This window comes from Balaenoptera borealis (assembly GCF_965194805.1).
Source record: "Balaenoptera borealis genome assembly, chromosome: 1".
Lineage (NCBI taxonomy): Eukaryota > Metazoa > Chordata > Mammalia > Artiodactyla > Balaenopteridae > Balaenoptera > Balaenoptera borealis.
Window position 1 is genome coordinate 94,597,116 of NC_138860.1, and position 17,820 is coordinate 94,614,935.

General features: G+C 37.8%; 1 protein-coding gene across 1 annotated transcript in view; it reads right to left on the bottom strand.

Annotated features, from left to right (window-relative positions):
- Positions 1–17,820, bottom strand: part of MAGI3 (membrane associated guanylate kinase, WW and PDZ domain containing 3) — a 262,383-nt gene that overhangs the window by 24,998 nt on the left and 219,565 nt on the right. The window contains 4 exon segments of the mRNA XM_082380631.1: positions 1,955–2,140; positions 7,236–7,424; positions 9,717–9,732; positions 9,736–9,921. Of these exon segments, the coding sequence (XP_082236757.1) occupies positions 1,955–2,140; positions 7,236–7,424; positions 9,717–9,732; positions 9,736–9,921 (577 nt within the window).

A 17,820-nucleotide genomic window follows, 5' to 3' on the forward strand; every position in this document is an offset into this window, starting at 1 on the left:
ACGGGCAAGTTCTCTAACTGCTCTGTGGCTCGTTTCCTCGCCTATAGAATGGGACATTAATAGTGCCGACCTAGGGTTAGTGTGAGGATTAACTGATTTAGCAGATGTGAAGTACTTAGGACAATAGCTGCCACATAGTAAGTGCTTCTTAAATATTATTATTTCCTTAGGCAGTGAGTGAGGGAGGCAGCCATGCAAAGACAGTGGTAAGATAATGACAGCTATCACTAGATGAGCACCTTAGGGTATTTATGCAGATTATGTACATTTTCACCTTTAATTTTCACAGTGATCCTGAAATAGATATCATTATTCCCACCCTACAGATTAAAAACTGAAGGTTAGAAATGTTAAGTGGCTTGTTTAAGGTCAGACAACTAGCTAATAGGTGTCAGTGAACTCTTGTCAGTCAAAAGCTTACTTCTTTATTAGGCTTATATTGCCTCTGCTAGGTATTGGCATGGAACTGAAAATCTCCTGACTCTTACTTTGCTCAATCGCTTGTTCATCCATTTACTCATTCCTTCATTCAAAAAAATATTTACTGAGTGCCTAGCAAGTATCATAGTCAATTGGTAACATTTTCTTTGTCTTCAAAGAGCAGACCCTTTAATAGGGAGATAGTGATGTAACAGTGCGCCGTGAATTGCAGAGATAAGGAGTGCTATGGGACTGGGGGAGGAAGCCCATGTGCACAGAGGCCAATGCGGACCAGTTCAAGAGAGGATCTGGAAAAAGAGAAAGAGAGAGAGAGAGAGAGAGAATTTGGAAAGAACTGGGAGGTAAATTTAAAAGGCAGGCTGGGAACAAAATCGTAAAACACTTTCTGTGCAGAGAGCGGGGAAGCACTGGAGCTTGCACTGAAGAGGACTTTAGAAGGAAGAAGCTGCAGAGTCTGGGACAGAGTCTGGGACAGAGTCTGGGCAGAGTGCGGAACAGGCTAGAGAAGGGAAAAGAGCAGAGGCAGGGATGTCACAGTGTCTTAGAATGAGAAGGGGCCTCCGAAAGCAGCCAGACGAACTCGTGTCCACAAAGAAATCCCCCTACAGAATCTTGGACAGAGGGGAGATTTATGTAATACCTTAGATACAAAGGTATATGAGTGGTACAGGAGGAAGGGAAAAGAAAGCAAGAATCAAGAATTAAAAGACCTGAAAACTGACTAGATTAGAGGATCATGGGGAGCAAGGGGGACATGGACACACATTACGGTACAAGGAATTTTAACATGAAAGACTGACCCTTCGCAATTCTGTTGCTTTTGGCTTCTCGTAAGTTTTACAAAATCAGGAAAAATGAGATGAGCATTATTTAACAGTTACCTTGTAATTCATGAACAAAGACCATGAACTGGTGCTATTCAAAAATGGTTCCTAATCAGAAATTCTTAATGATCAAAGGCAGCCTTAAAGCAAGGCAAGACACTAAGTGCGTTTTATGCCCTATTTACTGGCCATTCCGACGCACTCCCCTTCCCCCATTTGTAAAGCAGCTACCAGAACGAAGCCCTGGCTGCGAGGCAAGGCACGCTACGGCACAGGCCTGACATGAAAGGCTTGATACCAACAGTGACTTTCTTGGAACTCTTTAGAGGATTTTCTCTCACTCAAGCAGAGACTTAAGACATAATTTTAAGAAAATAAGATGTGAAAAGTACTACCAATGTCTTTTGCTCTGGGTGCTTGCTCCTCCAGCACATAAGTAAGTGGCCATGTCCTGTACCAGGCAGCATAAGCTACTCACTAGCTGTCTTATTTTTCTTGAGCTACTGACAACTTTATGATAAACTGTCTTTTCAATTCATTAAATGGAAAAGGTAAAAAATGAGACTCCAGGGCGTATAAATGGTTCTATCGCTGCAGTGGTTCTGGCAATGCTGGAGGAAGCCACTGCCTTCTGCAGGCTCTGTGTCCCTCAGATCAGTTTGGGGAAGGCAGATCTACTGGTTCCTTACCTTCTTCAGCAATGACTGTTAGTGTGACGGTGACACCGGCATCTTTGATCAGCTGAACAATGTTATCATGGGACAATTCAACAATGGACTGCCCATTCACTGCAGAGATATGATCTCCAACTTTCAGCTTCCCACAGCGATCAGCTGGACTTCCTTCTATGACTCGGCCAATTTTATGAGGAATAACTATGGGAAAAAAAATCCCCAGGTTTTTCAATTATTTAACATATCTCAGAGTGTTGGATTTATCATCATCATCATCAAAAATTCAACATAGTAACGTCAAAGAAAATTCTTTAAAGATATATCAAAAAACCACCACCCGTGATCATCCTATCCAAATGCAACTATTTTCATATTATCTTCCACTCTTTGTCCACAGGCATAGATACTCTTTACATAGTGGCAATCATAGCATATAAACCTCTTTGCTTCTTTCCACTTACCAGAAACCTTTTTCCAATTTTTATATTGTCATCCTAATGATCCAGTTTAAAGGCTATTGACCTCAGTGATACTTATGAGACTATCTCATGTTTCTTGTTTGTTGTTGGCTGTTTAGGCTGCATCATGTTTTCGGCTATTTTAGAAACTGCCACAATGAGATCATCTTTGGTTCTGTTGAAGGGGCATTTACTCCCACAAGGAATCTTGTAAATAAATGCAGTTCAAAATCAAGTTTAGGACTCAGATTGGTCAGAAATCCAGTTACAGTGAAATGACTGATCATTAAAATGAATCATACTTATTTCTAGAGCAAAATTAATTCCTTTTATTTAATGCCTTTAGATTTTTTTTAAAATCAGAAAAGCGGAGTGAATTAGAACATTAATGTTTAACATTAAGATTATTTGGCTTATGGATAAAATCATACCCCGAATGCACAAAGCTGAATCTAAGACGTTTGCAAAGACACTCTGTGCAGTTCTATTATATCTCTAGCATAATGCTAAAGGCTTTCTTAGAGTAACTATTAAGACACTTTACTGTTATTATGCCTTAAAATGAGTTCTCAGACATTCAGGAAATCTTGTCAAAATATCTTTCACCATTTAATAAGGGGCATTCGTATTGAGAAACAAATGTTCCTTCTATGTTCTCTAAGAATTTCTTTGCCTAGGTCAGTAAATTTATCAGGCACTTGAGCTCCTGCGGAATACGGAGACTTATTGTTATGAATAAGGATAATTTAATTTCCATAGTAAATTCCATAGTTTAATTTCCATAGTAAAATGGGCTCCTTACTAGTATTTCTGAATTATATCTAGGTGTATGTTAGGGCCATTTTAATAGACCTTCATTTGGACTGGAAGTTATTCTCGGCCATGATTTATGTCCCCACGGACAGTGAGTGCCATTCCTTGGCTCTTCTAGGATTATACACTGGGAGACTTTATCTTAAAAATGAGGAAGTCAATGTTGGAAGCAAGTGCCTTTTAGCTCTGAATTATATCAAGCACTTATTATACCATTTTCCCTGTAAACAAACTAATTAGAAAAGCTCCAGAGCAGCATGGGCCATGTCCTGTGCCAGGCAGCATGAGCTGATTGCCCTGATAGTACAACAGGTGGCACATCAGAAACATAAGGAGAATCACACAGTGGCCCTGTGGTGACCTTCTAAATCAATATCTTAGTTACTCTCCTTCTTAGAAGAGATTTACTTGTACACAATGTTCATTCCAGATCCCCCGAGAAGAAAATCATTCAGCTCCCTGGAACACTGAAAGGGGTTTGTTCAGACTTGGGAAAGCATCACACAACATGAATCTCTGATGTCCCAGTGGTTCCTTTCTCATCCTGTGAGCAATGTGGTCAAAAGGAATTGGCAAATCTTGGTACAGAACTTCACAAAGGGTTAATCGTCGAGGTGAGAGAAGATAAAAGTAGTCAGATTGCTATTTTCTTGACATTTATAGCAGCACCACCAAAACAGCTAAAAATAGCAGACCAGCAGAAAGATAACTTCTGAACATTCTCTGAATAGACTGGGAAGTTTTCAAAGTAACTGCATGGCTAAGGAAACGTCTAAGTCCTGCCTTGTTGTTGGTATATACAAACTCTATAGGCATCTGCCATAAAGCCAATTTATCCGTCTTCAATTATCTTGGCCTAAATCTGTCTCACAGACTGGCCTGTCCAGCTGCTGGGATCACTTCAGTGCTCTTAAAACATTTCTTTTCAGGAAAAGAAAGGACAGTAACTGGAAATGCCCCCTTCTCAAAGAAATCCTTTGCAACCAGAACTGAAAAGTAGATGATAACAGAAACACTAAAACCTCTGAAGTACTGGCAATGCAAAAACTAGCCAAGTCCTTTTCATCTTCAATAGAGGTCTTTTCTAAGTACTCCATTCATGTAGCTCTGACACGAACTGGGTCCAGGGCAAGAAGGATGCTGGGCCCGGATCCCTGATCTTTGAAAAAGTCAACGGTAGAGAATCTCAGTATTTTATAACTGGTATTAGAGGTGCTGCTGGGAACTCGTCTTGTGACAAATGTCAGCAGTAAATACATTTCGGCAGAAGGGAAAAAACCCCCAACAATCTACACTGTGCAGAATACCAATCTATACCAAGACAAGATCCGTAAAGAATGATCTATTCTGACAGACAGGTTTCTGACCTTTTCACCTGTGCTAACTCTTTTCTAAACCAAACTTTCATTGTTATGCAGTTTGCAGCAACTGCTCAGTCTCTGTGAGAGAAAGCTCCACATGCAAGCTTACCCCAGGATCCTTCTAGCTATAAGAGATAAACGGAGTTTCAAGAAGAATGCTTGCAGGTCTCAGAATTTTGTGAGATTATTAACTAGCACTTCAGTGAAATTACGAATTCTGGTTTTGCTCCATGACTGAAAATCTCAAGTACTTTATATAAAATTCGTTGACAACCTAAGCCTAATTTACCATTCAGGCTGATAATTAATGAGCTGCAAACACTCATTTCTGCCACCATTAGCTGCTGCCTCAATCTTACATTTTAATTGGGCTTTCTTTCCCATCTCATTACTCAAATATTGATAAACTTTTTAATGTTTCTTTAAAAAAAAAAAGGTCAAGAGGCAGTGACAATTTTATAAATAATGATGATGACAATGGTAGCAGAAACTACAACAAGCAGCAGCAGCTAGCATTTATTGAAGGTCCAGGCAAAGGGCTTCACACGCGGTATCTCCTTTAATCCTCACAAACACACGAGACAGGAAGTGTTATCATCATCCTCATTTCACAGCGGAAGCTGGAGCTCTTGGAGGCTAAGTAATGTGCCCAAGATCAGACAGCTATTAAAAGACATAAGCAGGTCTAGGATCCAAGTTTGTCTGATTACAAAGCCCAGCACTTAATGACACTGTATAATACAGAGACCTAGCATCTATGGTATGTAAAACCATCAAAATAGTAAGAAGGAATTTAAACAAATACATACAAAAAGATTTAAAAATTTTAAATATAAACAAATAAATACACACAAATGAAATATTTAATATATAATGTATTGAAGTATAATAATATAAATTTTAAACAAACAAGTAAAAAAATATGTTAAACATATTTAAGTTAACATAATTTATTTTACTGAATTCCTCTATATCTCCTAGTTTTATGGTGAACACTAGACTGTCCCCTAATTTCTGTAGTGCTAGAAAAGGAGTATCCTCAATATGAAAAGCGGTTAGCATCTACCATGCTGAGTAATAATCTTTCACTATTTTTGTTAATCTGAATGCCTGGGATTATTGCATGGTATTAGAATGAGAATATGATTATCTAAAATGGAAATCAGTATTTTGAAAAACAAATAACCAATGATACAAAATAAAATCTACCTAAATGCTGCTTCCTTTTATTTTTCTGACACAGGCCACATAATCATCCTCAAAGCATCAGTGACAGTTCCAGTTCCAAGCGTTACCATAGCAACGGCTTTTGGAAAATGGAAACTAGTATCAGTGAGCAGTGACCTGATACTACAGTAATAACTCATCCATGTCACGGAATCTTCTTCCTCTACACAACTGCATTAATTCTAGCAAGATTTTTGCAAATTGGTTTGGCTCACAACACTTTACTGAAAGTGTTTTCTTTTTTTACTAAGGTTTTAGTGACCATCTAGTCTAAAAGGATCTCACTACCCAAGATATAATCAAATCCACTGGCAAAGGCAAGAATGCCATTTTCATGTGGTTGAAGATTTTTATCACTTGACTTGGAAAAATAAAGCTACCAGACAAGCATAATACATAAATATTAATTTGCTGGTTCTCATCTTATATTCATTTGGATTTTACAATTATATTTAAAGATGATTATTTCTTAGAAACATAAAGACACGACAAATATTTAATTTGCTGAATCATAACAGCCCTGAACATACTAGAGGTAATTCCTCCTTTGTTGAGGGAATTAATACACATACTCATCCTTCTCAGATGACAATATTCTGTTAAGCTGGGTTCAGGATATTTAATTTTTCAAGGTTCTGACAAAATTTTTACCTTTCAATGAAGCATATAAGGTAAGAATGCCTCTTATCATTCAAGAAGGTCGCTTTATAGCTGGAATATGGCAACTATTATTAAATAACATGAAAGGACTATTTAAGACATATTTGGGTCAAGATTTTTCTGGTAATCTGTTTTACTTCTTCTCAACTGTTTCTAGCATTTAATTCATTTCTGCATACACGATTTCCCCTAATTTGAAAAAAACATCTATGCCCCCATAATTTTAAAAATTCAGCATTGTCCTTTCACTAAATCAATTAGGTCACATCCCTGATATACTGCCACAATATAATCTTGATGCAAACCAAGCTACTAATAAGACTTATTTTATGGAATCTGAGAGAGATAGATAAACCTGAAGCCTGGAAGGTTTGATTCGGATTACCTAATTTTTTTCTCTAATACAGTCAATTTCCTTATTTTTTTTTTAACTTTTTTTTTTTCTTGATGTGGACCATTTTTAAAGTCTTTATTGAGTTTTTAGTGTTTTATGTTTTGACTTTTCGGCTGTGAGGCATGTGGGATCTTAGCTCCCCGACCAGGGATTGAACCCACACCCCCTGCATAAGAAGGTGAAATCTTAACCACTGGACCACCAGGGAAGTCCCCAGATTACCTAATTTTGAAAATAAAGAAAATATTCAGCATTTTAAAAAAAGATAACTCTCTGAGGCAACTTATATCAACACATGATTCCTAACTAGTTTCATAAACCCCAGCAGGCAACTCAGAAAACTGGAATTATAGGGAGGGATAACAGGACATAGGAGCCCTTACCTCCTGGAGGTGGCTTGCTTTTGGAAGTGAGAATGACAAAGCCAAATCCTTCATTTTCTTTTCGTTGCAAGACAACATCATAGGCCTCCTGGGGAGCAGGCTTGGCTGGGACCTCTGCTCGGTTCAGGCGGGGAGAGCCATTCTGTGTTGAAAGGAAGGCTTGAGAGCTGTCATCCTCAGGTTGTTTCTCTATAATAAACATGATCAATTTTGATATTTCTGGAATATCATAACTTTTGATAACTAAAGTGTTTTTGTGCTAAGCCTTTCACAAGAAAATTTAGTTTCTAATAACATAAAGAATAGAAAAGCAGCACCTCCACCCACGTGAACTCTGGACCTAATTTGAGTGCAGATGTAGGTGGCAGCAGTCCAGCTGACTTCTTAAATGCTCTTTAAGTACATAGTTGGAAAAATGCAAAATGTTACCTCACTTTAAAGGAAGTTTTTCAAAGCTTCTGTGAAATTTGATAGTAAAAATATTCTTCTTGAAATTATTTTAATTCCAGAAAGGTTTTTAACCTGGACCAGTAATTTTTTAAAAAGCTGATAATGAATAACAACATAGTAAACTTCCTTTTAAAATCAACTTTAAATATAATTTAGTGCAGTGACTGACACTCATGACGTCTGAGAGGTCACTGCATCAGGATAGAGGTGCTGCCCATTACAGGTTGAGAACAGTTTGCCATCTACACAGAATTTATCTTTTACAATGTGTTTTACAACTGCAGGTTCCTGATGGGTGATACCAGATGAGTTAACCATCAGCAGTTCTCAGGCATACAACAAGCTGTCCACATGAACGGCAAACTCTCCTAGGCATAGATTAGGTCATATGGAATTCCTAGCAAATGGGCAGTTAACCTACACCTTTTTCTCCTATTCAAGATAACATCAGAATGTGAGAAAGAATGACACAAGTTAGTCCTAACTGATTTCAAAAAAAGAGCAAATTTTGTGCCATAATTTGATACAAAACATCATAAACAACCACCACCAACACACTGCTATCGATGAATATGCATTTACAAGGTCTCTTTGGGTCAAAATCTATGTGATTCTGAGAATACGTTTTTGCACCTCGACAAAGTGTCACCAACATCCAATCATTAATAAAAAATAAAGGTTCTTTTTGATATAATGCATGGTTAGAATGAATTAGCTAAAATGCTTCCAGTAATATCAAACTACTATGAAACTTCTTCATGATGCTTTCCAGGAGGGAGCCAACCTCTAGTTGTATAGCATCACATTTTTTACTCTGTGTAGTTATGTTCTGACTTCAGCACAACCAAATGGAGGCAACACTGCATTAAAATCTGTATGCATCACGGAATACCTGATATTTAGGAAGGGAGGTGGGCCTTTACTTTGTTGTTATTTATTTATTTATTTATTTGGCTATGCCGGGTCTTAGTTGCAGCACGCGGGATCTTCGTTGCTGCGTGCGGGATCTTTTAGTTGTGGCATGAGGGATCTTTAGTTTCAGCAATGCAGGCTCTTAGTTGCAGCAAGCAGGATCTAATTCCCTGACCAGGGATCGAACCCGGGCCCCTGCATTGGGAGCAGGGAGTCTTAACCACTGGACCACGAGGGAAGTCCCTGGGCCTTTACTTTGGACGCTGCAATCACAAACACGGTGCCTCATTTTTAAGAGTAATGCAACTATTCATCAAGTCGACAAACATTTTTTTATGTCCACTCTGTGCCAGGCAGGCATTCTTCTAAGTACTGGGGACACAGCACATAACTAAATGGATGAAACTCCCAAACTACATGAGGTTTACATTCTTGTGGTGCCACAGGGTTGTCTTTTAAAAATTTTTAAGTGGCAAGAATTCACTTTTAAAAATTTCTACTTAATAGTCACAAAACTATTGAAGAGAAAATACATGAGATTTTCATACCCTAGTGTAATGGTTTAGACCCCAGGCTCTGTAATTAAACTACCTGTTTTAATCCTGGTCCTACTACCTACCACCTATGTGTTTCCCAACCTTTCTGTGAGTAACTAGAATAATGATAGTGTTTACATCATAGTGTTGTAAAGAGTAGGTAAAAGAATATGTCTGGGACGTGGTAAGCACTCAAATGTTAAATTATATTATACTAAAACTTGTCAAGTAGAAACATTCTGTCCTCTTTGAATATTTAGGATCATCAGGATCCGAAATCTTTTGATATTCAGCTAATGGGATATCTTGGTATGACTAAATAACTTTGTTTTTCAGAAAACAGATTGAAGCTGATACTCCGATCTACAATGCCACATTGGCAAATTCATCAATATATATTAATATAATCTTAATATAGAGGCCCAAAATTTATTTCTCTTTTTTGATAGTAGTAGTATTATTTCTGAATCCTTTTGACCTTACATGGCCTTCCACAATGAGGCCTTGGATCACACCAAATGAGTTATCTCATACACTATTAAACATAATAAAATAACCTGCAAAAAAAAAAAACCCAAAAAACGCCCCCAAAATGTGGACTAAGTCTCTTTGTTTCTGACAGTTAATAAAACATGGCCATTTCGAGCAGCAGTTGTCATTAGGTCTAGCACTTGTTTGTGTGATTTCCCTTTAACAGGAATTCCATCAATGCACATCAGCTCATCAGCTGCACGGAGACGACCATCTTTCTCAGCTGCGCCCAGAGGAATGATGGCCCCAATGTATATCTGATAAGATATAAGGTGTAGGTTGGTCTATACAGTCTACTAAGATGTACTGAGATCCTTAACTACCAAGTTAAGTACTTCCTGACTCAGAACTGTGCAAACCAACAGATTTTTGCAGTTCAACATGAAAACTGTCATATTTTAGAAAGGTGAAATCTTAGAAATTGACCATTCTCCAAAATGGCACTTCAAACGACCACACCACATAATCTCTTCTGGATTTTCTGGGTTAGGGACAAGGAAGACAGAAAATACAAAGTATTTCAATAACTTAAAAACTACTACTATCACTTCCATTACTATAACAAAACAAAAACCTTAAACTCAGAAAACGCAATTCTGTGGAGTAGCTACTAGTAAAGTCCACTGAATGTCATCAGGAAAGATTTTTTTTGTACGCTGTTCATAGCAACTGGAATAATTCTTACAATACTCCCATTACATAAGGCTATTAGTACAAGTTTAGTATAGGCAAAAGAGAAATATGTCTTGTTTCTAAATTATAAAGCAGTAAATATTTTAAGGGAACAGAGTGACCTAAGATTCACTTGCATCTAGGTGAACAGATCTAATTCATTCTGTTTGCCAGCAATCAGAATCCTATAATTAGGTAATCCTAAATGTTTGGGCTAGTTTCAGAGCTGCTAGAACCCTACATTTAAGAGAAGATAAAGTGAAAGCATTTCCTCTAAGATCAGGAGCAAGATAAGGATGCTCCTTATCTTGTCACTTTTATTCTACATAGTATTGGAAGTCCTAGCTACAGCAATCAGACAAGAAAAAGAAATAAAAGGAATCCAAATTGGATAGAAGTAAAACTGTCACTGTTTGCAGATGACATGATAGTATATGTAGAAAATCCTACATATATGTAGAAATTCCTGCCACCAGAAAACTACTAGAGTTCATCAATGAATTTGGTAAGGCTGCAGGATACAAAATTAATATACAGAAATCTGTTGCATTTCTATACACTAATAATGAACTGTCAGAAAGGGAAATTAAGGAAACAATCCTATTTACCATTGCATCAAAAAGAACAAAATACCTAGGAATAAACCTACTAAGGAGGTAAAAGACCTGTACTTGGAAGACTATAAGTCACTGATGAAAGAAATTGGAGACGACACAGACGGAAAGATATACTGTGTTATTGGGCTGGAAGAATTAATATTGTTAAAATGACCATACTACCCAAAGCAATCTACAGATTCAATGCAATCCCTATCAAAATACCAAGGGCATTTTTCACAGAACTAGAACAAAATTTTTTTTTAATTTGTATGGAAACACAAAAGATCCCAAATAGCCAAAACAATCTTGAGAAAGAAGAACAGATCTGGAGGAATCACATTCCCTGACTTCAGACTATACTACAAAGCTACACTAATCAAAACAGTATGGTACTGGCCCCAAAACAGACACATAGATCAATGGAACAGAAGAATAGAGAGCCCAGAAATAAACCCACACACTTATGGTCAATTAATCTATGACAAAGGAGGCAAGAATATACAATGGAGAAAAGACAGTCTCTTCAATAAGTGGTGCTGGGAAAACTGGACAGCTACATGCAAAAGAATGAAATTAGAACACTCTCTAATACCATATACAAAAATAAACTCAAAATCAATTAAAGATCTAAGTGTAAGATGGGATACTCTAAAACTGCTGGAGGAAAACATAGGTAAAACATTCTTTGACATGAATTGCAGCAATATTTTTTTGGATCCATCTTCTAGAGTTATGGAAATAAAGACAAAAATAAATCGGATGTAATTAAACTTAAAAGCTTTTTTACAGCAAAGGAAACCATAAACAAAACAAAAAGACAACCTACGAACTGGGAGAAAATATTTGCAAATGATGAGACCAATGAGGGTTTAATATCCAAAATATACATACAGCTCATACAGCTTAATATCAAAAAAAAAACACAACCTGATTAAAAAATGGGCAGAAGACCTGAACAGACATTTTTCCAAAGAGGAATTGCAGATGGCCCACAGGCACATGAAAAGATGCTCAACATCGCTAATCATCAGGCAAGTCAAAACCACAATGAGGTATCAACTCACACCTGTCAGAATGGTTATCAGCAAAAAGTCTACAAATAACAAATGTTGGCAAGGATGTGGAGGAAAGGGAAATCTTTCACAATGTTAGTGGGAATACAAATTGGTGCAGTCACTGTCAAAAACAGTATACAGGTTTCTCAAAAAACAAAAATAGCACTACCCTATGACCCAGCAATTCCATTCCTGGGTATATATCTAAAAGAAATGAAAACACTAACTTGAAAAGATACATGTACTCCAACATTCATAACAGCATTATTTACAATTGCCAAGATATGGAAGCAACCTAAGTGTCCATCAACAGATGAATGGATAAAGAAGATGTGATCTATATCTATATACACACCTATATACACATACATATATGTACAATGGAATACTACTAAGCCGTAAAAAAGAATGAAATTTTGCCATTTGAAACAACATGGATGGACTTGGAGGGCATTATGCTAAGTGAAACAAGTCAGACAAAGACAAATACTGTATGATGTCACTTATACATGGAATATATCACTTACATGTGGAATATAAGTGATATCACTTATATGTGGAAAAATACAAAAAACTGGTGAATATAACAAAAAAGAAGCAGACTCATAGATATAGGAAACAAACTAGTGGCTACTGGTGGGGAGAGGGAAAGGGGGAGGGGCAATATGGGCATAAGGGATTAAGAAGTACAAACTATTATGTATGAAGTAAGATACGAGGATATATTGTACAAAATGGAATATAGTCAATATCTTATAATAATTATAAGTGGAGTATGACCTTTAAAAATTGTGAAACACTATACTGTACACCTGTAACATATAATATTGTACATCAACTATACTTCAATTAAAAAAGAGAGAAGAGAAGAGAAAGGTTTCTCCCAAGTTGTTTGAGAAAAATTCTTAAAACACCTAAGTGAACAAACACTATGAGTATCAACAAAATAGGAAGCGACAAACTACATCTACAAAACTACATCTACTATCAGAAACAGTCAAGAGGAATATAACTAGTTTGGAGGAGGTACGGTCCAACATGGTGTTGTAAGAAGATCCTGAACTCACCTCCTCCCATGGACACATGGAATCTACAGCTACATACGGAACAATTCCCTCTGAAAAAGATTTGAAAATTAGCTGAACAATTCCTTTACAAGAAATGGTAAAAGGGCCACACTGAGATGCGTAGGAAAGGCGGAGACATGGTCTGCCAAACCCTACCCCCCAGCACAGTGACCCATAACCAGAAGCATCTCACAAATCTGGAGCTTCTCCCTAAGGAGTGAGGGGTTCGTGCCTCACATCATGCAACTTAACCTTTGCATCTGCAATGGAGAGATGGACCTCCAAAATGTCTGGCTTGGAAAACCAAAGGGGCTCACATCCAGGGGACCCAAAGGGCTACAGGGAACTGAGATACTTTTCTTAAAGGGTTTACACACAGACTCACTCACCCCGGGGACCAGCGCCAAAGCAGCAGTTTGAAAACTGCCTAGACTGTATGTGAAGGAGATTCATTTGCTACTCTTAAAGCATCTGCTGAAGGGCTGGGGCTCTACTGGGACTCTCTCCAGGGACAGAGGTGCTAGCAGGTGCCAATTTTTGTGCTCTCCTTCTACTCTGCTGTGCCAGTGGATGCACCCTGGCCCTACACTCTCCTACTGCCCCGCTAAAGCTAGTGGGTATGCACTGGCCCTGCACTTTCTTGCTGCTTAGCTAAAGCTGGTGGGCACATGTAGTCCACACAGGGGTCATTCCTTGACTGCCTGGCGCTGGTGGCCAGGGCAGCCTGCAATCTTGAGTCCCATGAGACTGTAACAATAAGAGAGACAGTTCTTGACAAGCTCCCACCCCCATGGCACTACACAGACTGCAGACTGAAACACCGCCCCCCCACCCCAGTCTTTCTGTGAAAAAGGCCTATTTACTTGTCCTAGCTTGAGGGGCAGGGTTCAGCCTTGCCACACATCTAGAGGCTACAGAGGTGCTTTCAGGGAACATAGACCAGAGATGCCATCTTTGCACTCTTCCCTGGCTTCCCTACGGTTCTCTGGTACCTCCCAGAAATGAGCTTATAAACTTGTTTGAAGTCCTGATTTTTGCAACTGTCACCCAGGTGATACCTCCAAATCTCCTGGTCTGGAGGCCAGCAGAGTTTACAACTGCAGTCCCACAGGACTGTATATGTTGACATACTTTAAAAGCTGCTGCCTGAGGGTATGGCTTCCAATCAGCCTGAAGCTAGATGCTGACTGAGGTCCCTCCCTTTGGAACACTGAGAGGTCTTGGCACGCCCTCAGTGACTGGGACTTATTGAGAATAAATCAGGCTGCTTAGACAATCACAAAGGTTGGAGAGACAACCAAGAGCTAGGGCAAAGTTGAAAGATAAGGTCATCTCCTAAACAAGGTCACTCCTTCAAGACTGGGAGAGGTAGCTGCTTCACCTAATACACAGAAACAAAAATAGAGAGTTAAGCAAAATGAGGAAACAGATAAATATATTCCAAATGAAAGAACAAAATAAAACCTAAGGAAAAAAACCTTAATGAAATGGAGATAAGTAATTTACCTGATAAAGAGTTCAAAGTAATGGTCATAGAGATGCTTACTGAATGTGGGAGAAGAATGCATAAACACAGTGAGAACTTCAATAAAGAGTCAGAAAATATAAAAAAGTACTACACAGAAGTCATGGAGCTGAAGAATACAATAACTGAACCGAAAATTACACTAGGGGGATTCAACAGCAGACTGGATAAAATGGAAGAAAGAATCAGTGATCTAGAAGACAGGGCCGTGGAATTCACCCAACAAGAGCAGCAAAAAGAAAAAAAAGAGATGAAAAAAAGTGAAGATAGCCCAAGGTACCTTGGAATGACTTCAAGCAGAAAAACATTTGCATTATAGGGGTGCCAGAAGGAGAAGAGAGAGAGAAAGGAGCAGAAAACTTACCTGAAGAAATAATGGCTGTGAAAACTTCCCTAACCTGGGGAAAGAGACAGACATCCAGATTCAGAAAGCCCAGAGAGTTCCCAAAAAGACAAACCCAAAAGGATCCACACAGAGATACATTATAATTAAAATGTCAAAAGTTAAAGAGTGAATCTTAAAAGCAGCAAGAGGAAAACAACTTGTTACATACAAAGGAGCCCCCAAAAGACTATGAGCAGACTTTTCAGCAGAAACTTTGCAGGCCAGAAGGGAGTGGCATGATATATTCAAAGTGCTGAAAGGAAAAAACTTCCAACCAAGAATACTCTACTCAGCAAAATTATCATTCAGAATTGAAGGACAGATGGAGTTTTCCAGACAAGAAACCATCAAAGGAGTTCATCACCACTAAACTGACCTTATGAGAAATGTGAAAGGGACTACTTTAGCTGAAAAGAAAGGGCATTAATTAGCAACAAGAAAACATATGAAAGTGTAAATCTCATGGGTAAGGTAAATATAATCACTTACAAAGCTAGTATGAAGGTTAAAAGACAAAAGTAGTAAAAATAACTATAACTAGAATAATCAGTAAAGGGATACACAAAATAAAAAGATGTGAAACGTGACATCAAAAATGTAAAATGTTGGGGCTTCCCTGGTGGCGCAGTGGTTGAGAGTCTGCCTGCTAATGCAGGGGACACGGGTTCAAGCCCTGGTCTGGGAAGATCCCACATGCCGCGGAGCGGCTGGGCCCGTGAGCCACAATTACTGAGCCTGCGTGTCTGGAGCCTGTGCTCCGCAACAAGAGAGGCCGCGATAGTGAGAGGCCCGCGCACAGCGATGAAGAGTGGCTCCCACCTGCCACAACTGGAGAGGGCCCTCGCACAGAAACGAAGACCCAACATAGCCATAAATTAAAAATAAATAAATAAATAAATAAATAAAAATTAAAAAAAAAAAAAACGTAAAATGTGATGGGGGGAGTAAAAATGTAGAGTTTTACAATGCATTCAAACTTAACTTGCTATCAACTTAAAATAGACTGATATATATATAAGCTGTTATATGTGAGCCTCATGGTAACCACAAACAAAAACCAATAGCAGACACACAAAAGATAACAAAAATAGAAAATGAGCATAACATAGAAAGCAAGAGAAGAAGAAAGGAACAGAGAGGAACTACAAAACAGCCAGAAAGCAATTAACAAAATGACATGTACATACCTCTCAATAATTACTTTAAGTGTAAATGACTAAATTCTCCAATCAAAATACTTAGAGTGGCTGAATGTATAAACAAACAAGATGCATCTATATGCTGCCTATAAGACACTCACTTCAGATGTAAGGAGACACAAAGACTGAAAGCAGAGGAATGGATAAAGATGTTCTGTGCAAAAAGAAACCAAAAGAAAGCTGAGGTAGCTATACCTACATCAGACAAAATAGACTTCAAAACAAAGACTGCAATGAAAGACACAAAGGGCATTACATAATGATAAAGGAGTCAATCCAACAAGAAGATATAACATTTGTAAATGTTTATGCACCCAACATAGGAGCACCTAAATATATAAAGCAAATATTAACAGACCTGAGGGGAGAAACTGACAGTAATACAGTAATAGTAAGGAATTTTAATACTCCACTTACATTAATGACTACATCATGCAGACATAAGATCAATCAGGAAACATGGGTCTTAAATGACACATTAGAACGGATAATCTTAACAGATATATATAGAACATTCTATCCAAAAGTAGCATATTACACATTCTTCTCAAGTGGAACACTCTTCAGGACAGATCACATGTTAAGCCACAAAACAAGTCTCAATAAATTTAAGAAGACTGAAATTATAACGAGCATCTTTTCCAACCACAAGGGTATAAAACTAGAAATCAATTATAAGAAAATTGGGAAAAATCACAAAATGTGAAGATTAAACTACATGCTACTGAACAACCAATGAATCCATCAAGAAATCAAGAGAGAAATAAAAAAATACCTTGAGACAAATGAAAATGGATATACAACTTACCAAAATCTCTGGGATGCAGCAAAAGTAGTTCTAAGAGGGAAGTTCATAGCAATACAGGCCTACCTCAAAACAAGAAAAATCTCAAACAATTAGCTTTACACCTAAAGGAACTAGAAAAAGAACAAAAGAAGCCCGAAGTTAGTAGAAGGAAGGAAATAACAAAGATCAGAGTAGACATAAGTGAGATAGAGACTAAAAAGACAATAGAAAAGTGAAACTAAGAGCAGGCTCTTTGAAAAGATAAATAAAATTGACAAACCTTTAGCTAGATTCACCAAGAAAAAAAGAGGGCTCAAAAGTAAAATCAGAAATAAAGAGAAGTTACCCTTGATGCCACCAGAAATACAAAGGATCATAAGAAACTACTATGAACAATTATATGCCAAAAAACTGGACAACCTAGAAAAAATGGATAAATTCCTAGAAACATGCAATCTTTCAAGAGTAAATCATGAAAAAGTAGAAGATCTGAACAGACCAATTACTAGTAAGGAGATTGAATCAGTAATTAAAAACCTCCCAGCAAACAAAAGTCCAGGACCTGACGGCTTCACTGGTGAATTCTACCAAACATTTAAAGAAGATTTAATACCTATCCTTCTCAAACTCTTCCAAAAAATTGAACAGGAGGGAACACTTCCAAACTCATTCTATGAGGCCAACATTACCCTGATACCAAAAATAGACAAGGACACCCCAAAAGAGAAAATTACAGGCCAATATCACTGATGAACACAGATGCAAAAATCCTCAATAAAACATTAGCAAATCGAATTAAAAAGTACATTAAAAGGATCATACACCATGATCAAGTGGAATTTATTCCAGGGATGCAAGAATGGTTCA